The sequence below is a fragment of the Lissotriton vulgaris genome, chromosome 6 (genome assembly GCF_964263255.1).
Source record: "Lissotriton vulgaris chromosome 6, aLisVul1.2, whole genome shotgun sequence".
NCBI classification, from domain to species: Eukaryota; Metazoa; Chordata; class Amphibia; order Caudata; family Salamandridae; genus Lissotriton; species Lissotriton vulgaris.
In genome coordinates this window covers 1317765257-1317788582 of record NC_141694.1, presented here as the reverse complement: position 1 = coordinate 1317788582, position 23326 = coordinate 1317765257, and the positions used below count along the sequence as shown (strand labels likewise).

The window sequence follows — 23326 nt, the reverse complement described above, 5'->3', positions numbered from 1 at the left end:
AAGAGGAGATTATGGGAAAAATAAACTTGGAGCAATACTTGGACGCCCTCCCATACAACACACAGAATTGGCTGCAACAGCATACCAATCTAACGGCTAAAGAAGCGATTGAAATGGCCACCACCTATTCTAGTGCACAACCCAAGGTGACAGGGTGGGATACCGAAAGAACAAGACCCCAAACTCTCCAAATGGATAGAAAACCAAGAATTCCATCTGAACCGACAAAACCCAGCTACTCAAGACCTGAGCCATCTAGTGTTAAAGGACCCCAATGCTTCGAGTGTGGGGACTGGAGGCATATAGCCCGGGCATGCCCTCGGAAGAAGCAAACGGAGGAACCGATGGAAGTGGGCTATGTTCCCAAATCTATTTTATATTTGGCCAAAATGGGGACGGCGTTTCATGTAAGTGTTCAGGTGAACGGTAAGCCTATCAAAGCCCTCTTAGCAAACAATCAGTTATACAGGGGGTTCTAGTTACCAAAGATCAGCTCCTGCCAGATGCAACCGTACACATACGTTGTGTGCATGGTGATGTAAAACCTTATCCTTTAGCACAACTGCATGGCCGAGCCGCTTCTTTACCAAAAAATAAATCCATCAAATGCCATGTCCGTTAAGGATGTCAATACATCCTCTGAGAACCCTTCGTAACTCATCCAGTTGTAGTGCCGGAGGGCTTTACTAGTACCCACTGCACATCCTAAGCAGCTGGTCGAGTCCAAGGCAGAGTGAATGATAAATGTTCCCGCATTGCGGCTGTCCTGAATAGCCCGAGTAAGGCACCCCCAAAGATCGCCCAGAAAAGCAGGCAAAACATGTGCCAGAAAATCCAAAGGACATGAGAACAGAGGCCCAGGAAACAGTATGGCATTCACACACCTCTGGGCTAGGATTGTGGATGAGAAAGTCAATTTCTCAAATTCCTCTATTCTTGTGGATTCATGATCAGGCAAAGTAGCAGATAAAGAATTGGGATTCATTTTGCTGTTAAACGCCTGTATCACTAGGATCTCGGTGTAAGGTGTTGAATAAGGAAGGATGGGTCACCTAATGTGGACGACGGCGAAGAGTGACTCGCCTGTTAACATGTGGGCCTGAAAAAGGTTTTGACCAAGTGCCCAAAATAGTATTCATAAAGGCCTCATTAAATGACACAGTGGCTCTGTGGGAACCTGAACAGGTTGAAGTATTTCTGTCAATACATTAGTTTTTGCTTCCATGGTGGGTAACTGTAAATCTAGAATTTCTGCTGCCCTTTGAATAACAGCAAAAGAGGTACTTGCCTTTATTGCAGGGCCAGGAAGGACACAAGGCCTGTATATGGGGGAAGTGTCCAGACCATTTGCATCCCGCAATTCTTCGCAACAGTTATTCTCATCCTATTGGGGAACATGGTCAAACCCTTTATCATAGTTATCATTGTCAGAGTCAGTACCAAAAATATTGTGTAAAGTCTCGGCCCTACCACGTGGCAGGATATAGGAATATTAAGGGTTGCCAAGTGACTGTGGGCTGGTCGGAGCCAGAAGCAATCTCGGACAACTTCATGGTGGATTCTGCTCAGAGTCAGATAGCACTAGAAGCTGTACATCCTCCTTTGGCATCAACTGCATCAATATAAAGGGACTCAGCGCAGGGGATGGCGTCAGAACTGAAGATGCCACTTGAGCTAGAGCTAAAGCCAGTGAGGATCCATAGGGCAAAGAAGGCGCTCAAGGGCAGACCTGCTGGCTGACGTCTAACTAGAGCCCCTTCTGGATCTTTGAGGCCCGAAAATGTGCCAGACGCAGCCTGTGAAGTGCCAAATATATGCAGTAAGGCTTTTCTGAAGGCCTTTACTTGTGGTGAAGTCACTTACAGAACCTGGATTTTGTTGCGTTGAGACCAAACTCTGAATTGGCTGAATGGAGATCATAAGCACGAAAGGAGGGCATGTTGATGTGCTTACTCCCTCTCTCTGGAGTCTGAGCATGGGGGGAAGGGAATAATTACTGTTTCAACATATTGTGCTTTTTCTTGGACTCACCTGAAGCCTTTGACCATGACAATGATCTGCAGTGGGAATGACTTTGGGCCGGGAATTGTACCTTCATTTCTACTTTGACCAATTACGGTGTGGAGTTTTCCTTGTGTTTAGCAATGTAAACTTTGGCCTCATAGCACAAACCCTGAAGTCGTGCTCCAACCCCAGGTACCACAAACAGACTTCGTGAGGATCCATCACAGATGTCCATTTGCCACAGACCCTACATGGTTTAAACCCCATTGTTTTAGATGGGTGACATTTTCTATTGCAAACTGGATAATTTGTCAAAAGACCAAGAAGAAGCTCCAGATCTGCTTGTGAAAGCATAGAAAAAAAGGAAGTGACATCCACACGCACAGGTTTAACTTATATATGGCTCCGCTCCTCACTTTTGTAGCGAAACAGTGTTGATATGGAACAGCGATGACTCAGAGCCACTTGATGCCACCTACTGGCATGCAGGACTACTGCTTTTAAAGTTTCTGGCTCCAGTGCGACGCCTAGGTAATATTTACAAGGTGAGGAATCTGCAGTTAGAAGTATCCATCAGAATGTGTTTTCTAAAGTCTTACCATATCAAACACTGCCTACTGGTTTAACTTTGTTACACATCTCCTAGGCTTTATTTTTGTTTAGAAGGCGATGCCAAGGGAGGGTCACAGCAATTTAATCGAAGAGCATTATATTTGTTTGCTGCACTACATAAAGAGAGGCAAGCGAGTCAAAGTTCATTTCTATTAAGGGGATTCCTGGTCTTTGTCCGGTCTGTTCCTGTGAATTAACTATTCTTTGGACAAAAGCCTCTTAGTGTCCAGTTGTTACTGTTCTACCAGTATTAGAAGAGCCTCCGATCACTGTACCAGTGATCTGCATCAATATCAGCTGGCTCCTGCTGTTGTATTTGTCGCTTGTGCTAGCCCAAGTCATGCCATCAAAAACGTCAGCATTTCAAGAAGTGTACTATAAATGGGGATCCATCACTTTGGTGCTTTTTTGAGCAGTTGCAGTTTCTCCTCCTGTAGCAGCCAGGGACTACTTTCCAGAGAGTAGTATCTTTGTAACCCGTGCAACAGTGTGGCTTCTGGAACAGATTGCATTTATTAGAAACTGCTAAGAAAAAGGGGAAGGTCCGACATATATGTCCAATCCTTGACAGTACCTGAGTGATACACTGCTAGTTCCAGTGAATATTCTGTTAAACTTCTGTTTCGTTTTCTCTTATCATACTGAGATTAAGACCATGGCCAGCAGATACAGCAGTTTCTTGTATGTTCTCAACTCCACACTTCTTTCTCACCTCTCCTAGTTATCCCTTTACTCTGAGTGAATGATCTATCATGTTTCCATACAGATTGCCAGGTGCCTCAATCTCTTATAATCATAAAATGTCCATCTTTTGCCACACAATCTGACATCAGACCTTTATGCTAACAGGTAATGAATTAAATGTCCAGTTCTTTCAAGTGCAGCTAAACCTAGACACATGATTTAGCTAGAGGGTTAGGATGAGAAGTCTACTGGCAACACGGCGTTATATGTATGCTGGGTTATGATACTAGATTTTCTTGGAGGCCATACAGAGTACAGAAAGGTTGGCCCTTGCATGAGACTCTTTATGGGGCCTCCATTCTAGGTGACACAGTGAGATTCAGCACGTCTGATAATTTAATTTAAAATGCTTGCTTTTCATATCTAGAGAGGAAACCGAAATGTGGTTCAGCATTTAGTTATTAGCTTGATTATGTTGGGAGTATATTTTGAGAGCCTAGGGTCAAGGCTGCCCAACACGTTTCTAAATGGGAACCTGTCCCACAAATACAGCTTTTGTGGTTTGTGAATCAGTAACCATCCCAACAAGTGGGTCGGCATACGATCAACGGTTTGCTACCTCAACTGCGTTGCAAACTATTGATACATAACTTTCTGACTGGTAAATAGGAGAATATGGTCCCTTCCATGCCCCTACTATTTGAAATTTGAAAAAAGTTGCCAATGCTCTTTTCTGACTTGTAAAAAGACTTTTGACAATTCCTGATTCCCCTTCTGCGGGGAGGGGACATACCTACCACCAGGTGTCAAACTACTCAAAAAGATGTCGAGAAAAAGTCGCAAAAATAGAGTAAAAAAGTGACTCGAGGTACCGCTCTCTCTGGATCTGCGCTGGCAGGCGCGGAAAAGGAAAGAACTGACGTCTGATTGGGGGCGGTGTCTAAGTAGATACCGCGACCACCGACCACAACGCCAACGACTAACTCTGAGTCGACCGATGCCACCTACTGACGTGCAGAGGTACTGCGGAGGAAAACATTCTCTGGACCAGTCTGACGCCTGGGGGTAATTCTAGGATGAGGAATCCATAACTAATTGTCTCTTTCAGATCCTATGATTTTGTAAGGTGTGCGACTGTAAAAAGGGTCTGCAAATCAGGCAGTTTCTTCCCTCTTTGACATGCCTCTCTAGCTGGCTACTTCCTCTGCATGAATGCCAACTCTAAGCTCATTTCTTGTTCTCTTTGCTGAATACAAAGTGATGGTTACTACACAGAGTTCAATCGTCAGTGTCTCGTGCAAACATAGTGTTTGCTTCTTTTAATAGGTTTGTCAGGAAGACACTGGACTATGATGGACGCTGGCTCTTGATTTTATTGTCTGGGTGGGTGAATTTGTTACAATTATCAACTCAGCATGTACAAGAAATAGCAGATTCTTGCTCTCTGACTGTTTGTGTGCAGTCCTATTATTGGTTCTTGCATAAACCATTTTGTGCCTAAAGTCTTAAATCTCAAGTCATGTAGTCTTACCACATCAACAAACATTGTGCTCTGCTATGACAGGTCTATTTTTTATTCTTTGTTAATACGTATATTTTTATTTGAGGCACGGTACTCTTTGGATGTGCTGTGAGAATGGCAGGAATGTTACTATGTGTGATCTGCAATGCTTATGGGTAGTTTAATATAGCCTTTTTCTTGTCCACTGAAACAAAACTTATCTTAAACTCTACTGTGCTGTTGAGGTCAGCCCCATAAAAGCAATCTTATTTGCAAGCATGTTTTTCTTTACAACACCTGGTCTCAAATGTTTTAGTTCTTGGTCTGGAATAGTTTATCCAGTTGGCAGCCTGGTATTAGGGTATTTTAATAGGTCCTGATTCTCTGCATGCTTTATCGGTTTGCTCTACTTTCCTAAAAGAAACATGTTCAACCTGTACGGGCTGAGGGCTTTGATAGCTACTTTTCTACCCCAAATCAACTGCTTTATTTTCAGTGGAGTACATCCACATCTTATTTTACTATTGTACTGGATTTCATATTTTTACTACTAGGACTGGAATGGGTGTGGGAGGTGGAGAAAATGAAGGGTCAAATTGTGGCACCACAGTATTTTCTGGTGTTGTCACATCCCTGCCTAGGGCTTACAGTAGGCTGTCCTGGTAAAAGAAGAATGCATGCAAAAGTTGCTAGACACCACACTCAGCTTGTTGGTGGGCATCCTCAGAGTGTGGGCCATGTTGATCATTCTGTGATCACAGTCACCAACAGGGGTGCCAGCAATCACCTGTAGGTATCATTTGGCTTGGGTGGCGGCGGAATCTAGCATTGGGCAAAGGAAGTCATATGCTGGTCTTCTTCGCATGCTTAGCCAGTGTCATAATTCAGGGGAAGAGACGTGGTCAAGCCTTTGAACTATCGTTCCAAGGTAGAATATTGTCCAGCTAGCTCTATGGAAGATTCACAATCCAAGATGAAGCATGAGTCATGGATGTTAGTGCCTGATTAAATTGTTTGTAAGGTATGTGCATTTTTCAGTGATAGTACTGCCCTTTTACTATTCAACATGACACGTATCCATGGATGTTCAGTAATAGCATTTCAGATGCTTTTGAGGAGTCATTCTTAATGTCCTCCTGAAGATGTTCTGGGTTAGTCTCGGAGTCCAGGGTATAGCAAGTGTAAATAATTTTACAATCCCCGTAATTCACTTGCTGGATGATAAGATCAGATGGGAATTAATTGTTAGCATGGGTGTTAGTGTGATCCCCATAAACGAAATATAAACAAGTACGGATCATTGGATTTTATAGGTGCCCCAATTGGGGACAGTGAGGGTAAGAGGGAGTGATTCAGCAGTATATTTAAAGGAAATACAACGGTACATAAGCCAGTCTAGAAACTGAAACATAACAAAGGAAGTCACATTTTAAGAACAATGCAATTATGGGAAATTTAAAAATGTATGCTCCAGTTTCTTGCACTTTCTAGATATTTTCAACCTAACTGTAGCACTGGTCCTTCTGCTCTGTTCCAACAAATTAGCTTGTTGTTTCTTGAATTTTGGCTTAAAGGTGGCAACTTCTCTAACAAGGTGATCGGCAGGAACTGTTCTTGAGCCTTTTGACATTAGAGTGTTTGAAAACTAAAGTGCAAATATGAGGCATGTAGATAGAAAAGGCATTAGCTCATGCAGGAAGAACTAGACAAAATAGGTAAATAGTAAAAGCATAGATGAAAGTGTTGAACATCCAAGGAAGATGACATAATATAGAGTTTACAATCATCTTAAAAAGCAAAGAAAGTTTTATCTTAAATAAATTCTGAATTCAATATCAGATTTTAGGCTTCAAATGAAAGGTACTTAAAACATTTTTTTTTAGTAAACTGTACTCACAAACCATAAGACGAGTTGACTTCCAAACTAGTTATCTGTTGTGGAGGCTCACCACTAACCCATACTAGCTGAATAACCAGCTCTACCTGGTAGCCAGACGACTGTTTCAATGGAGTGCTTTTAACTCTGTAATAAAAGTAGAAACTGTACACTGTAAAACAGACCAGCTCAAATGAGCTAGAGGTATTGAAAACAATAAGAGAACATAACATTGGAAAGTTAGTAATCGTCAACGAGAAACTGTCATCAATAGTTATAAGTAATTCTGTACAATAAGAAACAGCTTTGACAAATCCATCAGCATTCACAATTTAGAGTGCATGAACCATGCTTAAGAAACTGTACCGCACAATGGATATGATGACGCTTTCATGATTCACCAACCTATACAGCAGAGTAGTTATTAGTAGTAGTAGTCGGGAATTAATAAACCACATGTAAATAGAGTATATACATGTACAAAATGTAAAACCAACCCCTGACCAAAATTGGAGAGCTATTTAAACAGCCATGAGGAGAATGGTCAGCAACCCGATCATTTGGTTGGTATGGAGTGTTTGGGGGCGCCTCAATTCAAAATGTTAACAGTTCCAATTGGAGGCCTAGTCTATGGTGACTCCTATTCAAGTTAAGAAAAGAGTTGCGAGTTTCAGGTGGCTCTAGCGGATGAGGATGGGGAACATGTTATAAACGAGGGATTGGATCAGGGCTACCACGGGAAAGGAGGCCATGTCAGCATTATATATTTGTGAACTCCAAGGTATGGGTGATTTTCATGCACACAAGGGATGTAGAATTGGAACAAAAACGAAAATATCTAACATTTTAGCGTCTCATTACAGTATGATTGTGTTCACTCTGAGAACTTAGTCACCGAGTGCCGGAGTCAAAGAACTTTTACTTTTCTTAAACAAAAGGGGATTATAATACATTTCCAGAAAAGAAAAGTTACATAGACAATATAATGGCCTGTTTCTTAGCAGTTCGGGCTAGACTGTTCCCATGAAGCACAGGGTCAAGACTGATTTGCATATGGCCATGTCTGAAATGGGGTGGCTAGGTGAGCACAATAACGATGGATTAAACCCAGATTTGTGACTGGGGTGAATGTTTTGCCATTGTGAAACATTCCGTCCATCATCTTGTGTGTTTTGCTGTTAACCCTATGTGGGAAGGGTATGCCCAGACGTGGGTCCCGTGCTCACTATGCCACTAGAGTCAAGCTATCCTGGCTGAAGACAGCTGAAAGCCAGAAACCGGTCCTAGGATGCTTGATTCCGGTCCAGGGAAGACATGCTCCGCGCCGATCGACCTGAGAGCAAAGCAGGAGGAGGGGTAGCCTTGATTGCCCGCAAGGATTTTCATTTTCAGACTTTGGCCTCGCACACATTACCAGCAGCCGACTGCCTTGTAGCGCGTTCTACCTCCCTCAAGACTCCTGTCACTTGTGTATTAACCTACGGACCACCTCAGTCCTCCCCCGACTTCCTCTCTGCCTTTCAGAACTTACTAGCCACCCTGGTGATCAACAAAGCCTCAGTTCTGATTTTGGGCGATTTTAACTACTGGCCTACCGACCCTGCCGAGGACTCTACCTCCAAAGACTTTACTCAATCGCTCCTTAGTCTCAATTTTACTCAGCACGTTCAAGGCCCCACCCACATCCGTGGCCACACCCTAGACCAGATCTGGACACTTTTAACATTCCAATGTCCACCCCTACCATCTCGCCCTGTTCCTGGTCGGATCATTCCCTGCTTGCCTTTCCCTGGACCTGAGCCATAAAACATCTCTTCCTTTTCCCAAAAACACCTGGGCTAGGAATTGGCATAAAGTCGATATCCCTTCTCTTTGTAACTCGTTAGCTGCCACCTGTCCTGACCTTTCAGGCTTGGACCCTCATTCCCAGGCTGCCACACTTGATCGGTGGCTCACTAGTGCCTGTGATCCTGTGGCCCCTCTGAAGCGGACTATTATCAACCGTTCTCATAATGCCAATTAAATGGTTCAGACCCGCTCTTAAAGCTAAGAAATTAGTGGTAAGGCAGGCTGAACGAGCCTGGAGACGAGCATACTGCCCCACCCGCAGACAACATTTTGTTACCGTGCTCAACGAATACAAAGTAGCCATTTTGACAGCTAAGACCGAGTACTTCTCTGGACGCATCTTAGCGGCAGAATGCCAATCACGTGAGATATTTTCAACCGTCCACGAGCTGGCATCGTCGGATAGAACTCTACCCAAGATCCCCCCCCTCAGGTCTTATGTGACTCGCTTAATGAATTTTTTATTGACAAGATAGTCCTCATCAAAGCTAACATCCCCCCCTCACTTTCACTCACCCCCAACCCCCTGAAAACAGCCGCTCCCTCACTACTATCCCTCCACTCACCAGAGAATCCTTGTCCTCTCTGCTTAGCCGTGTCAAGTCGGGCTCTCCAGCCGACATTGGCCCGACACGCATTCTTAGCCAGTTTTTCTCGGCGTGCCCATCTCCCGCCCTTGCCCTCCTGAACAACTGCTTCACCTCGGGCTCTGTTCCGGCCTTCTTGAAGACTGCCATAATCCTTCCTATATTAAAAAAACCAGGAGCCGACCCTGCAAACTACCGCCCTATATCCCTTCTCCCTTACTTGGGGAAAGTAGCAGAATCACACGTCACCCAGGTGCTCAGCTCCTTCATAGAGAGCAGCAATTACCTTGCACCCTGCCAGGCGGGCTTTCGCCCCCGGCATTCCACTGAGAAGGTGGTCATCTCACTTATGGACCGACTAATGCAAATGCTACTTACCAGTATGCATCTGTTCTTGGCATGTAGGGCTGCTGACATTCATATCTGTGCATAGATCGCCGCCTAGTGTTGGGTCCGGATGATTGCACATTGTTGTCCTGGAAGAGTCTTCGAAGTATCACGAGATAGGTGGCTCCTCCCCTGGACTACAGTGCGTATGGGCATCGCCTCCATCCCCAGATTGTTTTTAGCCATTGGCAGAGATGGAGTGAAGTATGTGAGTGATGCCCATGCTAAGAGCATATAAATATATGTAAATGAATACTGCAGCTGCTACAGGCGCTGGGGAGGAGGGTGGGCGATATGAATGTCAGCAGCCCTACATGCCAAGAACAGATGCATACTGGTAAGTAGCATTTGCAGTTCGAGGCATGTAGGCTGCTGAATTCATATCTGTGCATAGAATACATAGCAGTCCCTCCATTAGCGGCGGCCGCCCGTGCCAGCTGCAGCAGTTTGAAAAAGTGTCTTGAGAACAGCCTGACCAACAGCTGCCTGCTGTTTAGAGTGCACGTCTACACAGTAATGTTTAGTGAAAGTATGTGTGGTAGACCATGTGGCTGCTCTACAAATATCTTCTAAGGGAATGTTACCTAGGAAAGCCATAGAGGCCCCCAACTTTCTGGTGGAGTGGGCTCTTGGTGGAATTGTGAGAGTGCGTTTAGCTTTAGCGTAACAGATCTGAATGCATTTCACGATCCACCTAGCGATCCCAGCTTTGGAGATAGCGTTTCCCTTGTGGTGTGAGGCAAATGCAACGAAAAGTTGCTTGGTCTTACGAAAATCTTTTGTCCTGTCAATGTAGTACATCAAGGCTCTTTTAACATCAAGGGTGTGGAGCATCCGCTCCGCCAGTGACTCTGGGTTTTGAAAAAACACTGGCAACTCAATTGTCTGGTTTATGTGGAATTGAGATACAACCTTGGGTAAGAATTTAGGGTTAGTGCGGAGCACCACCCTGTTAGCGTGTACTTGGAAGAAAGGTTCTTGGATGGTGAGCGCCTGCAACTCGCTAACCCTCCGTAGCGATGTAATTGCTACCAAGAAAGCAACCTTCCAAGTCAGAAACTGAAGCTCACAAGAGTGCAGTGGCTCAAAGGGAGGACCCATCAGCCTTGTAAGAACCACATTGAGGTTCCATTCCGGAGCTGGTGGTGTCCGTGGTGGAATGACTCTTTTGAGTCCTTCCAGAAAAGCCTTGATAGCAGGGACCTTAAAAAGTGATAGGTGTTGCCTATTCTGGAGGTATGCTGCCATTGCAGACAAGTGAATGCGGATGGAAGAATACGCCAAATTGCATTGGTACAGGTGGAACAGGTAACAAATGATGTTCTGAATGGAAGCATCCAGCGGGTCAATGTTGTGGTTTGCACAATAAATGACGAACCGCTTCCATTTAGCCGCATAACAAGCTCGAGTAGTGGGCTTCCTTGCCTCCCGAATGATGTCCATGCAATCGGGGGGAAGATTGAGGTAGCCAAACTCTAGGACTTCAGGAGCCAGATCGCCAGGTTGAGCTGTTGCGGATCTGGGTGCTGAATGTCGCCATGGCTCTGCGTCAGAAGGCTGGGAGTGAGATGAAGCCTTTGATGCGGTACCAGGGAGAGTTCCAGAAACGTGGTGTACCATGGTTGGCGAGCCCACGTTGGAGCAACCAGGATGAGTTTGCGTGCCACCAGCGGTATCAGAGGTGCTGGGGGAAAAAGCGTACGCAAATCTGCCTGACCAGTTCATCCACATCGCATTGCCCTGCGATTGCGGGTGTGGGAACCTGGCGGCGAAGCTTTGGCATTTTGCGTTCTCCTTTGTGGCGAACAGGTCTATCTCTGGATGACCCCACTTTTGGAAGTACGGTTGGAGTACTGATGGATGTATCTCCCACTCGTGCATTTGGTGGCTGTGCCTGCTGAGCAGGTCCGCCATCTGGTTGTCTTTGCCCGGGAGATGCTCCGCCATGAGGAAGATGTTCCTCTGAATGGCCCACTTCCACATGCTGTGAGCCAGATGAGACAGCTGCGGAGAGTGTGTGCCCCCCTGTTTCTGAATGTAGTACATGGCCGTCATGTTGTCCGTCCGGATCAACACGACCTTGTTGCACAGATGTACTTTGAATGCCTTCAAGGCCATGAAGATTGCCATCAGTTCCAAAACGTTGATGTGCATCTTCCTCTGCTGTAGTGTCCATAGTCCCTGCACCGTGTAATGGAGTACATGCGCTCCCCATCCCTGGAGAGAAGCGTCCGTTGTCAGGATAATCTGTGGCACAGGCTCCTGGAACGGTCGGCCCTTGCAAAGGTTTTGTGGATTCCACCAATGCAGAGAGTTGTACGCCCGACCGCTCTAGGTCACTAGGTCTGTCAGTTGCCCATGAGCCTGAGTCCACTGACGTGCCAGGCACTCCTGAAGCGGACGCATATGTAGTCTCGCGTGCGGGACGATGGAGATGCAGGAGGCCATCATGCCTATCAACTGCATGAACACCTGCGCTGGAAGCGAGTGCTGAGGTCTGAATCGTTGGATCAGCGTTTGGATACTGGCGATTCTCACTGAGTTTGGCTGCGCAGTGGCTGCCAGAGTGTTTATTGTCGCGCCCAGATACTGCCGTATATGGGCGGGTTGGAGATGGGATTTTGGATAGTTCAGCGAGAATCCCAGATCGTGCAGGAGATGAATGGTGCGGGACACGTGGTCGGCGCACTGCTGCTCTGTTTTTGCCTGAATGAGCCAGTCGTCCAGATAAGGATAGATGTGGACGTTCTGGCGTCGTAGATGCGCCGCCACAGTCGCCAGGCACTTTGTAAAGACTCTTGGCGCTGTGGTGACCCCGAACGGCAGAACCCTGAACTGGTAGTGCTGGTCTTGAATCGTGAATCTGAGATACTTCCTGTGGGAAGGATGCAGGGGGATATGAAAGTATGCATCCTTTAGATCCAACGTAGCCAGGAAGTCCCCCTGTTGAAGCAGAGGGAGTACCTGCTGCAACGTGAGCATATGGAAGTGCTCCGAGAGAATATACCAGTTGAGGGGCCTGAGGTCCAGGATGGGCCTGAGGCATCCGTCCTTTTTGGGGATTAGAAAATACAGGGAGTAAACCCCTGTTCCCCTTTCTTGCAGTGGAACGAGCTCTATTGCCCCTTTTTGCAGCATGACCTTGACCTCCTGCTGCAACAAGTGCAAGTGCTCGCCGGACATAGGACGACTTCTTGGAGGTATGTTTGGTGGAGTGGAAGTAGGTTCCAGACAGTAACCGTACTGGATAAGAGATTTGACCCACCTGTCCGTGGTGATGGATTTCCACGCGGGCAGGAACTGCTGGAGTCTCCCCCTGACCGGTGTTGTGTGGTCGGGGGGCAGTGACAAGACGTCACTGCTTGTTGGCGGCGGTGGACCTGGAGCTGTTGTTTCCACGTCCCCTGCCCTTGACGTTGTTGCCTCTGTAGCCACCTCTACCCTTGTTGGTGTATGAGGTCTGAGTATTGCTCTTATAGTACTGTGTGGATTGCGATGCCTGACCCCTTGAGGTGCCTCTTGTATTGGAGCGGCGAAAAGAACCACCCCGAAACTGCTGAGATTGGAGGGCCCCCATAGACTTAGCAGTGTCTGTGTCTTTCTTCATTTTTTCAAGTGTCGCATCCACCTCGGGGCCAAAAAGGTGGTCAGGATTAACTGTTTGGTTCAGTATGGTTGTCTGTATATCTGGTTTAAAGCCTGATATCCTAAGCCATGCATGTCTTCTTAGCAACACACTAGTGTTGATCGCCCTGGAGGCTGTATCAGCCACATCTAGCGCACATTTGATGGAAGCGTTAGTGATTAGCTTTCCCTCCTGAATTAACATCTCCCCAGCCTCCTTGTACTGGTCAGGTAAGTGCTGCAACAGTGTTTCTAGGGTGTCATAGTGAGCCCTATCGTAGCGTGCAAGTAGGGCCTGCGTGTTTGAAATGCGCCAAATGTTAGCTGCCTGCTCAGTAATCCGTTTCCCTGAGGCCTCAAATATTTTCGACTCTCTGTCTGGGGGAGGAGCGTCACCAGTGGTCTGTGAATTCGCCCTCTTGCGTGCATTGGATACAACCAAAGAGTCCAGTGGCAAGTGTCCCTTGATGTATGTTGGATCCGAGGGCGCTGCCTTATATTTTTTGTCAATTCGAGGATTGATGACACGTGCCCGAGTGGGCTCCTTGAAGACCTCCGGCGCGTGCTTTCGCACTCCTTTGAGCATTGGCAATGTCTTGACTGACTTTTCGGCCACCGAGAAAGTGTCAAACAAAAAATCCACATCCACAGGATCTGAATGTAGTTCAACATCATGATTAGCTGCAGCCCTCTCAATCAAAGCGTTGAAGGCTGCAGAGTCCTCCGTCGGTGAGGTTTTTGCCGCAAAGAGCTGCGGTTCCTGACCCGACTGCGGGTCTTCTGGGTCGCCTCCGGCCGACCAAGGCTCATGTTCCTCCTCCGGATCCGAGTACGCCGGATAGTTGTACTCGACCTCCTCCTCATCGTCACCATCCCCCGCGTTGGAACGCGATGGAGAACGTTCTAAGTCTTTGGGAGACGAAGGCTCCATAGGGGCCGAAGTACCCGCCGAGTCCTTCTTGTTTTTGAGAGGAATCCGAAAATGTTCCAACACCGGCTCCGTGGTGATTTTCCTCTTGAGGAGAGACAGTTTCCCAGTATTGGCGTCGATGATGACCTCTCGACGCTCTTCCTCCGCGAGTGGCTGGAGTCGAAGCTTCGACACCACCAATGACGCTTTGGGCGTCGACACCCCCTTCGAGGGCACGTCCGCCCCGTGCTTCGGAGCGAAGGCTTTCGGCGTCGACTTTGGCGGCAGGGTGAAGCGGATAGGCGTTTGCGCCTTTGCCGTCTTCGATGCGGGCTTCGGCACCACGCCCTCCGGTTCGGGAACCACAGCGTCCTTCCGAATCCATTGCAGGGACTCCGCGACCTTCTTCGTTAAGGCTGGAGAGGGCTTGACCGGCTCGAGCGATTTCCCCGAGTCGGGAATCGGGTCGGCTAGAGGCACCGTTTTCGGAGCCGACACAGTACCATCCTTGGCCCCGACGGCCGGAGCCGGCGCAGCCAGAGCTCTGGAATCGCCTTGACGCTTCTTCTAAGCTTTCTTCGGGTCATCGACCTCGACCATCTTCGGCGCAGACGCGGCCGCGTTGGACGCCTTTGCCTTCGGCGTCGACCCCGAGGCCCTCGGGTCGGCCATCTTGGCGTGGCTCTTCAAGTCGGCCATTTTGAGTTTTTTAGATGTTGACGCCTCTAGAGCCTTCTGTCCCACCAGTGGAGCTTTCACTTTCGGTTTCGAAACCGATGGTGTGGATCCTGATGGCTTCACTTTCGTTTTCTTCAACGGGAGTGGCGCATCAGAAATGTCCGTGGCCGGGCCAAGAGGCGGGGCTGCTGGACTAGTAACGAGGTCTTGGGTAAGGCCCGAAGGCGATCCCTCGACCTGGGCCGTATTTTGGGGGTTGACCCCTGAGTCAGTTTGAGGATGCTCTTCCTCTGAGCTATCACCCACGGTGGCAATGGCCCCATCGTCGTCCCCTACCTCATCGCCGGCTTCATCAAACTCTTCGTCTCCCGCGTCGTAGTCATCTCCCTCCGACGCGAGGCTAGAGTCCGAAACTTGAAAGACATTGTCGTCTTCAACAAATTCTTCGAAGATGTTGTCCGGCGGGGGCGCCGGGGGTGCCGACAACTGGGCCTGGAGTCGAGCGGCCCGACAATGCTTGAGGGTCTTCTTACACCGGAACTTTGAGCAGGCCATACACCTGGCCTCATCATGGTCCGGTGACAAACATTTGTTGCACACAGGGTGCACGTCGAGGTGTGAATACTTGGAGGTGCACACCGGGCACCTCTTGAACGGAGTTCATGTTCAGTAGTCTGGAGCGTCGAGTAGGCCCGTCCGCGCCGACAGCACGCGGAGGGGCAGGAAGAGTTCGGAGCTGAGAAAAAGACAAACCCGAACGAAAACAATACCGACGCCAAGCCTAAAGACCTTTTGGTCTCAAGTTAGAAAGTTAAACAACTATCGATTCCGACAGAGGGAACCGAAACACATCCGAACCCAATGGCGGAAAAAAACAATCTGGGGATGGAGGCGATGCCCATGCGCACTGTAGTCCAGGGGAGGAGCCACCTATCTCGTGATACTTCGAAGACTCTTCCAGGACAACAATGTGCAATCACCCGGACCCAACACTAGGCGGCGATCTATGCACAGATATGAATTCAGCAGCCCACATGCCTCGAACGGGAAGGACTCGATACCAACACCCCTCAGGCTTTGGTCCTCCTCGACCTATCCGCCGCCTTTGACACAGTAGACCACTCCAACCTTCTGTCCCGTGTCAAGGCGGCGGGTATAGGGGGACAGGCCCTCGCCTGGATAGGATCCTTCCTGGAGGGGCGCACACAGGCGGTTCATCTGGCCGAATTCTCAGCCTCGCCCAGCAGGGTGAAATGCGGGGTTCCCCAGGGCTCTTCTCTTTCCCCCCTCTTATTTAACCTTTATATCTTTCCTCTTATTTTCGCACTCCAACAAATGGAGGTCACAGTCTACAACTATGCTGATGACCTCCAATTTATTTTGAATTTTTCTTCCTTTTCACCAGGCGCCTCCAGCTTCCAGTCAGTCTTACTGTTTATCCGGGCTTGGATGAATGCAAACCATCTTAAACTCAACCCGGATAAAACAGAGTTGATCCTGACTGGAGGCTGTGGCAACCCCTGGTCACCTTCCTTTTGGCCCACCTCTTTTGGCCCCCCTCCCTCTCCTTCTTTTTCTGTCAAGACCCTTGGCATTATGCTCAATCACCACCTGACACTTCACACCCATATAAGTTCTGTTGTCTCTTCCTGTTTTTTTACTTTACGTATCATTAGGAAAGTATCCCGGTTCTTCTCTCCTTCCGCACTTAAATTGATTGTTATGGCCATGATCTTATCTAAGATCGATTACGGGAACATCATCTACAATGGTGCTCCCGCCTACGCACTTCAACGCCTCCAGATGGTGCAGAACCAGGCAGCTCGCCTGGTGCATGGCCTACCAAAATTCCATCACTCCTCCCCTCTTCTTATGGCACTCCACTGGCTTCCAATTAAACAAAGAGCCCTCTTTAAACTTGGTTGCCTCACCTTCCAAGCCCGGGCAGGCACTGCCTCCGCGTTTATCAACTCCGCCATTATCAATTACAGCCCCGCTAGAGACTTACGTTCTTCCTCCAAGACCCTGTTAGTCATCCCCCGGTTCAAGAAAAAACGATCCTGTGGCCAGAAATTTTCGGTACTTGCACCTACTTTCTGGAATACCCCCCCCCCCCCATCCCCCCCCCCCCCCCCCAGATCCTCACCCTCCTACATGGAGTTTCGCAGAGCCCTCAAGACCTTTCTGTTTCAGCAAGCTTTTAGTCCATAGTCCCCTTCTTTCTCCACAGTTTGAAATCCTATAGCGCCAAGAAACTGCCTAGTGAATGTGCGCTCTACAAATAGCTCAAAATTCAAATTCAAATTCAAATACATGGCTTGGCAGTTCGGGCTGGACTGTTCCCATGAGGCACAGGGTCAGGACTGATTTGCATATGGCCATGTCTGAACTGGGGTGGCTTGGTGAGCAAAATAATGATGGATTAAACCCAGATCTGTGACTGGGGGTGAATGTTTTGCCATTGTGCAACATTCCGTCCATCATCTGTGTTTTGTGGCCAGGTCGTCCGGTTTTACTGGCGATTTCCCTGATACTACCACAAACATTGCCTGAAGCAAACAAATGCTCGCAGTCTATCATGTCGAGCAAAACACTCATACAGCGTGTTTTCTATACTATTTCAAATCTGGCCTGATTTGCAAATGTGTGTTCACTTTTTTAGCTATCTGGTTCGCTATTCAGGGCCACTTTTTTTTGGGTACATGGGCTTATCCTTTTTTTCCAGTCTGGCCCTGTATATATACCTTTCTTATGGCATAGCGTTCCCTGTAGCTAGCAAGAGAACTTTTAGTCGCTCCATGGTCAGGAGCTTTAGTTTCTACCCTTCCTGTTGGAAGGGGGGTACAGCTTTACCGGCCTCCTGCTCCTCACCTTCTGCCAGTACCTGAGTGCATTTAAAAGAGCTGGGTGTCACAGGTTCTCCCTCTTTCTTCTAGATGAGCACTCACATCACCTTGTGCAACAGTGACATTAGCAAAGGCCGCTCATAAGTCTCACACACCCAACACCCTAAAAAGAACGGGTTGGAAACTTCAAGGAAACATAGCAGGGTTGATATGTACACTGGACTTCTTTTCAGTTGCCAGTCTATCCCAGAGAACACGATTCACAGGACAAAGGGCTGGCTCGGAGGAGATTGACCTGTGTGTGGTCCCAGGACTTCTAGTCGGCCCCTAGGACCCAATGTTATAATTTCTATAGATCTGCGGCCAGCTAGTTTGGTCATGGATGCACTGGTAGGGTCAGTGCGGTTCCCTGGTGAGCTATTGCGTTTTATGCTGGTAGTCATATTTACATCATGCAAAATGCAAACATTCTGAAGTGCCTCAGATGTTTTAATGTGCATCTAAATTGATTTGAAGCGCCTGACCCCATGGCGGGGTTGTGAATTGTCAGAGGTCTGCCCCTGGGGGCATGTAAATCGCAATTTTGACAGCTAGGAAATGTTAACTTCAATGTTGTGTTTTGCTATGTCTTTGTCCAACAAGTTACTTACCTTCGGTAATGCTCTCTTGGATGGAAATCTATCTAATCAGAGATGCCTCACCTTGTGAATATTTCCCAAGACGTCAAACTGGATCTAGAAACTCAAAAGCAGTACTCCTGCATGATGTTAGGACATTCCATGTAGCACTGCACAAATGTTGTTCTGCTCTAAAAGTGACTAGCATTGCCAAATAAAAGCACAACCCATCAGCTGCTTTTGAAGCCTCGTCCGAGCCCTCAAACACAGAACCCATGAGCAAATTGGCTTGACCACTGTTCAGATCTTGAGTTTGGGACCTTTTTAGATGGAAAAGTATCTATTCTACAGAACAGGGACGTGGGAGGGTAGTGAGGAATCTGCAGATGGAGTATCCACAAGAAACAGCTTTACAGAGGGTAAGTAACATATTCTCTGATGGATACTTGTAGCTACAGATACCTCTCCTTGTGAATAAATACCACAGCAGGCAGGTATGCCCATCTTGACAGACCTGACTGTCAAGGTCAGGGGGTGGCTCCTCCATTATGGTGGCGCCCCACTGGTGTGCCGCAAAAAGATGAAAAATAAAATTACAATAAAAATATTTTATTTTCATTTTATTTTTACTTGCAGTCCGCGAGTCTAGGGCGAGGAGAGGCCATGCGTCAGCAGCAGGGGAGAGGAGGTGCTGTAGGCACTGAGAGTGTGCATGTATGTTTGGCCGGCTGTCTTAGAATGGCCAAACTAACATGCGCACTTTGATATCTCCAGGGGGTTCCTCTGAGATATCAGCAGTGCTCAGGGTCACAGGCCGCTCCACCCAATCCCAGTGCTCCTTTCCATGCTGGGCATAATTGCATGAGAGAAGCGCTGGGATTACGTGGGGAGTCTGAAAGCCTCTGCTCCAGGGGATTGTAGTGCCATGCAGAGAAGCAGCCAGGCACGGCACGGGAGCAGAAGATCTCTGCAGCAAAAGGAAAGGGTATTTTGAAATTATTTTTCCCTGAGCTGACCCATCACAACAGGTGATTTCAACAAATATGGCTGACCTGGCAACTTTAAAAACGCCAAAAAAGCTGACAATAGCCTTTAACAGTGCCCAACACTAGTCCTGGCTGGGTGAATGACAAAACAAACAACACTTTTCGGGCCCAATGTGAAGCCACTAGGATGCCTTAGGCCCGGCCTGTTTGATGATTTCCAGAACTCGAGTCAGGCGGAACGGAGGCGGGAAGGCATACAGGAGTTCTGAGCTCCACTCCAGGTGAAATGCTCAACAAGGTTCAGCCTTCTTTCAAACTCGAGCATGCAAAAAAGTTGTCACTGCAAGTTCTTTGTGGTGGAAAAAATATCAAGTCAGGTTTCTCTCCATTACTGGAAAATGCCCCATTCCACCCATGGGTGAAACTGCTGTTTATGGTCTGCTAGGTGTCAGCAACTGAGTTTGTTTGACCTGGTGTTTAGAGGTCCCACCGGTGGTTCACGATCAGAGAATTGTCCTGGCAGGTCAGCCACTTTCAGAGACACTGAGCAAAGTACCAAATACCCCACTCTGGCCTGCTTGTTGCCGTACTATATGTAGGTAGTAGTGTCCATGAGTACGTGAACTAACCTCCCTTTGATGGATGGTAGGAAGATCTTCAACGGATGGTCAGAAGATCTTTAACATTAAGAGGATCGCTCACAACTCCAACAAACTGCTGTGAAAAAAGGCTTCAGCCGGAGACTTGAGTCCTCATATTTCCTTGTGCTAGATGACCTTCCCAGCTTAGTAGAGCTGCGTCTCTGACCGCCGTCAGCTCTGGGAGTGATAAGGAAAGGAGTCGGCCACTGGCCCAATTGCAGACTTCCAGCCACCACTGCAGATCTTGTTCAGACCCCACCGAAATGAGGATAAAATCAGATAGGTTACCCTTATGCTGTGCCCACTGGAAATTCAGATTCCACTGCAGAGCTTGCACATGCCATTTGCAGTGGCTGGCTAGATTAATGCGGTAGGACAATTGTCCTAGCAACTGCAATTCTATCCTCACCGAGACTCAGGACAGAGGCTAAAATATCAGGATCACATCCTAAATGTCCTGGAATTTTCACTCCATGACAAAGGCAAGAGACTGTACCATATCTAGGATGTCTCAGATGGACGGGAGCATCTGAGAAGTAGTTAGGTGTCACTTCAGCAATTTCACAGAAAACACTAGCGATGTTAGAAGGTGGGCTGTTGTCTGGAGATGGTCTACTACTGCCTTGGGCTAGTTCCCCTTCAACAGCCTGTCATCAAGGTAGAGGAAGACTGGAACACTCCGAAAGTGCACTGCAACCACCCTATCACTTTTGTGAACATCCAAGGGACACTGGTAAGGCCAAAAAAATGGAGCACGAGAAACTGAATATGTTCCTAGTCCACTGTGAACCGCAGATTATGCCTATGGACCTGCAAAAAATAAATATGGAAATGGGGGGGCGAGGGGCCTAGAGGAGAGGGGCGCTCGGGGCAAGCTAGCTTCCAACCTAACATTGAAACACAGCAAAAGCTGCTCCAAGTACATTGACTGAAACTTAGAGAAAAAAACTAGTTACTTACCTGTATACTATGATTCTCCAGTATTATCTTTCATAGATTCACATGCTTGTATCTTCCCCGTCGTCATGGTGGGAGTATCACGGTAACAGAATGACTATAGCATTATCATAGAGAAAAACACTGCATAGAAAGTCCCATAGGGGACCATAATATTTGGTTGCCACCATGACGACGGGGAAGATACAAGCATGTGAATCTATGAAAGATTCAGTACTGGAGAATACCAAGTTAAAGAGGGTGATGGCATCGCGCAAAAAGTGAAGGAATGTCCTCACACACCACCAGGTGTCATGCTTCTTTATCTGCAGTCCTCTCTCTCTAGAAACTTGATTTGGTAGAGAGCTGGCCCACACCTGGAGACAGAGAGGCCCTTCTAAAACTAAGTGGGGGGCCCGTGAGGTGAGTGAGTCTAAAAATCAGTATAATCTCCAGAATTCATTTATTCAGATAGGGGATTATCTGATATTAAAAATACAACTACTCTAAGATTCGGTCACTGTACTTGGAGCAACTTCTGTTGTATTTTCATATCCATTAAAAATGCCTGGACATCTCTGAAAACCAGTAGACTTCATCCATGCATGGGCCTAAGCACCACACTGGTGCCCGAACCAAGCAATCTGCTGTGTCCAGACCAGACTGAATAATACATTTTGCTGCATCCCGGCCATACTGTATGATTTGGGATAGAGAAGCCTGTGGTCCTCCTAAATTGCTGTTAGGATTTGACCTATCATGTCCTACAAAGCATGGCTGTAAAGACCAAGGAATGAGTACGCTGGCATTGAGATGGACATGAAGCAAGGCTGGCAAAAAAAGACCATGCACTTGCCATCACTAGGGGTGGGAGAGGCGATGGGATTTACTCTGCTGGTGGACACCTATAACATCAGACTCTGTGGCATTAGATGGTGAGTCAGAGAGTCCAGATCACATGACACTGGTCTGTTGCAACAAGCTACCTGACTATTTATTGGGAGCCCAAAAGATGGTTTTGCCCAAAAGGCTATGTGTAAGACCCTCTGTAAATAGCAGAAGAGATTCAGTAGTTGCCTGGCTAGGTTGTAGAATCTCTGTCAGGAGGTTAGTGTTTACTTCTGGGGTAAGGAGCTGCAGCTCAATGACCTCTGTAGCCTGTTGCATAGTCACGGCATAAGGAGCTCTTTTTATTATGGCAGGGTCAGGGTGATGCAAATCTCTTGTCTGGGAAGGTGTCTAGAATACTGGCATCTTGTAATTCTTCGTACCAATTATCTTCATGACACTGTGGGACAAAGTCACCTTCTTCATCATAATCATTGTTTAAAAAAAAAGTTTGATTTTCAGTTTTCACTATAATGTACAGTGACATCAACCCCAATGGTGACCTCAAAATACATGCATTAATTGACAGCATAGCTATCGCATATTCAGCAGTGGCCTGGAGGACTTGGTGAGAAATCGGGTTTATAATTTCTCCCATAGTAATTCTGGAAACAGTCTCCATAAGACCCTATTTATCTAACAAACTAATCACCTCAACAGACTCCCCTCAAAAAACCTTCCGCCGATATACCCACGAATTAACTATCAATTTTATAATGGTCTTTAACTCCCTTAATGATGGCTCTAATTATGTAGACGCTCAATTTACGAGCTTTAGCGACCATGCCATTTTAAGTTGCGAGATAATTCTAACCCCAAGGGAAGTGACCAAACATCAGGAAATAGGACTCCCACTATTGGCCAGGAGAAATGGTTATCAATTAAAGTGGGCCCAAATTGAAAAGCTTAAGCTGATCCCCGAAATAATAATGATTACCCATGATAACATTAATAACTGCCTAGACTTAGAAAACTCCCCGCTAGTTTTGGTATCGTCTTTAAGCGAACTGCTAGAACAAATAAAGGTGGCACTTACCCGGAACTAATCCGTCAAAGGGCAAAGGCTGGTTTGATTCACCCTGCTCAAAAACCAGGAAGACCCTTATCAAAGCCCTGAGAGATCAACCTAGAAATGAGGCCCAAATTGCCTCACTTCGTACTGAATACAGACTAGCAAAAAGGAAAAGTGAGAGGGTCTTGAGGGAGGAAACTTGGGCTAAACTGGAGTATGCAACAAGCACGGCAGTAGAGAGAGTTCTGGGAGATAATTAACACATCCTATTTCAAGACTCATAGGGACCCTACTCTAGATATTAACGTAGGTGAAAAGGAATGGGTGGCACACTTCATAAACATCTTTTTCCCCAGCAATTCACTTATTTTACCTTGCACTACTATACACTTCAGCACCAAGGATAATGTATCCTTCTTTCTTACAGAAGTGAGGAGTGGGCTAGAAGTTTGTAGTACCTGGAAGGCTCCGGCCCTCGATGGGGTGCCAACAGACTTTTTCCAGGAGAATGAAGATCTGTGGTTCCCTCCACTGACCAACGTCTTTTATAAGATAGCTTTAGTAGGCCCCCCTTCCTCCTGGAAAACTAGCATAATTGGCCTGTTTCATAAAAAGGGCGATTGAGGAAGTCCCAAGAACTACAGGACAATTTCCCTATTAGACATAAGAGCCAAACTTATGGGCCGGCT

General features: G+C 47.2%; 1 protein-coding gene across 5 annotated transcripts in view; it reads right to left on the bottom strand.

Annotated features, from left to right (window-relative positions):
- Nucleotides 1-23326, bottom strand: part of STXBP5 (syntaxin binding protein 5) — a 1242391-nt gene that overhangs the window by 361188 nt on the left and 857877 nt on the right. For all 5 annotated transcript variants that reach the window (XM_086927454.1, XM_086927457.1, XM_086927456.1 and 2 more), the window contains exon 17: nt 6699-6824. In XM_086927454.1, the coding sequence (XP_086783580.1) occupies nt 6699-6824 (126 nt within the window). The remainder of the gene's footprint in view (nt 1-6698; nt 6825-23326) is intronic.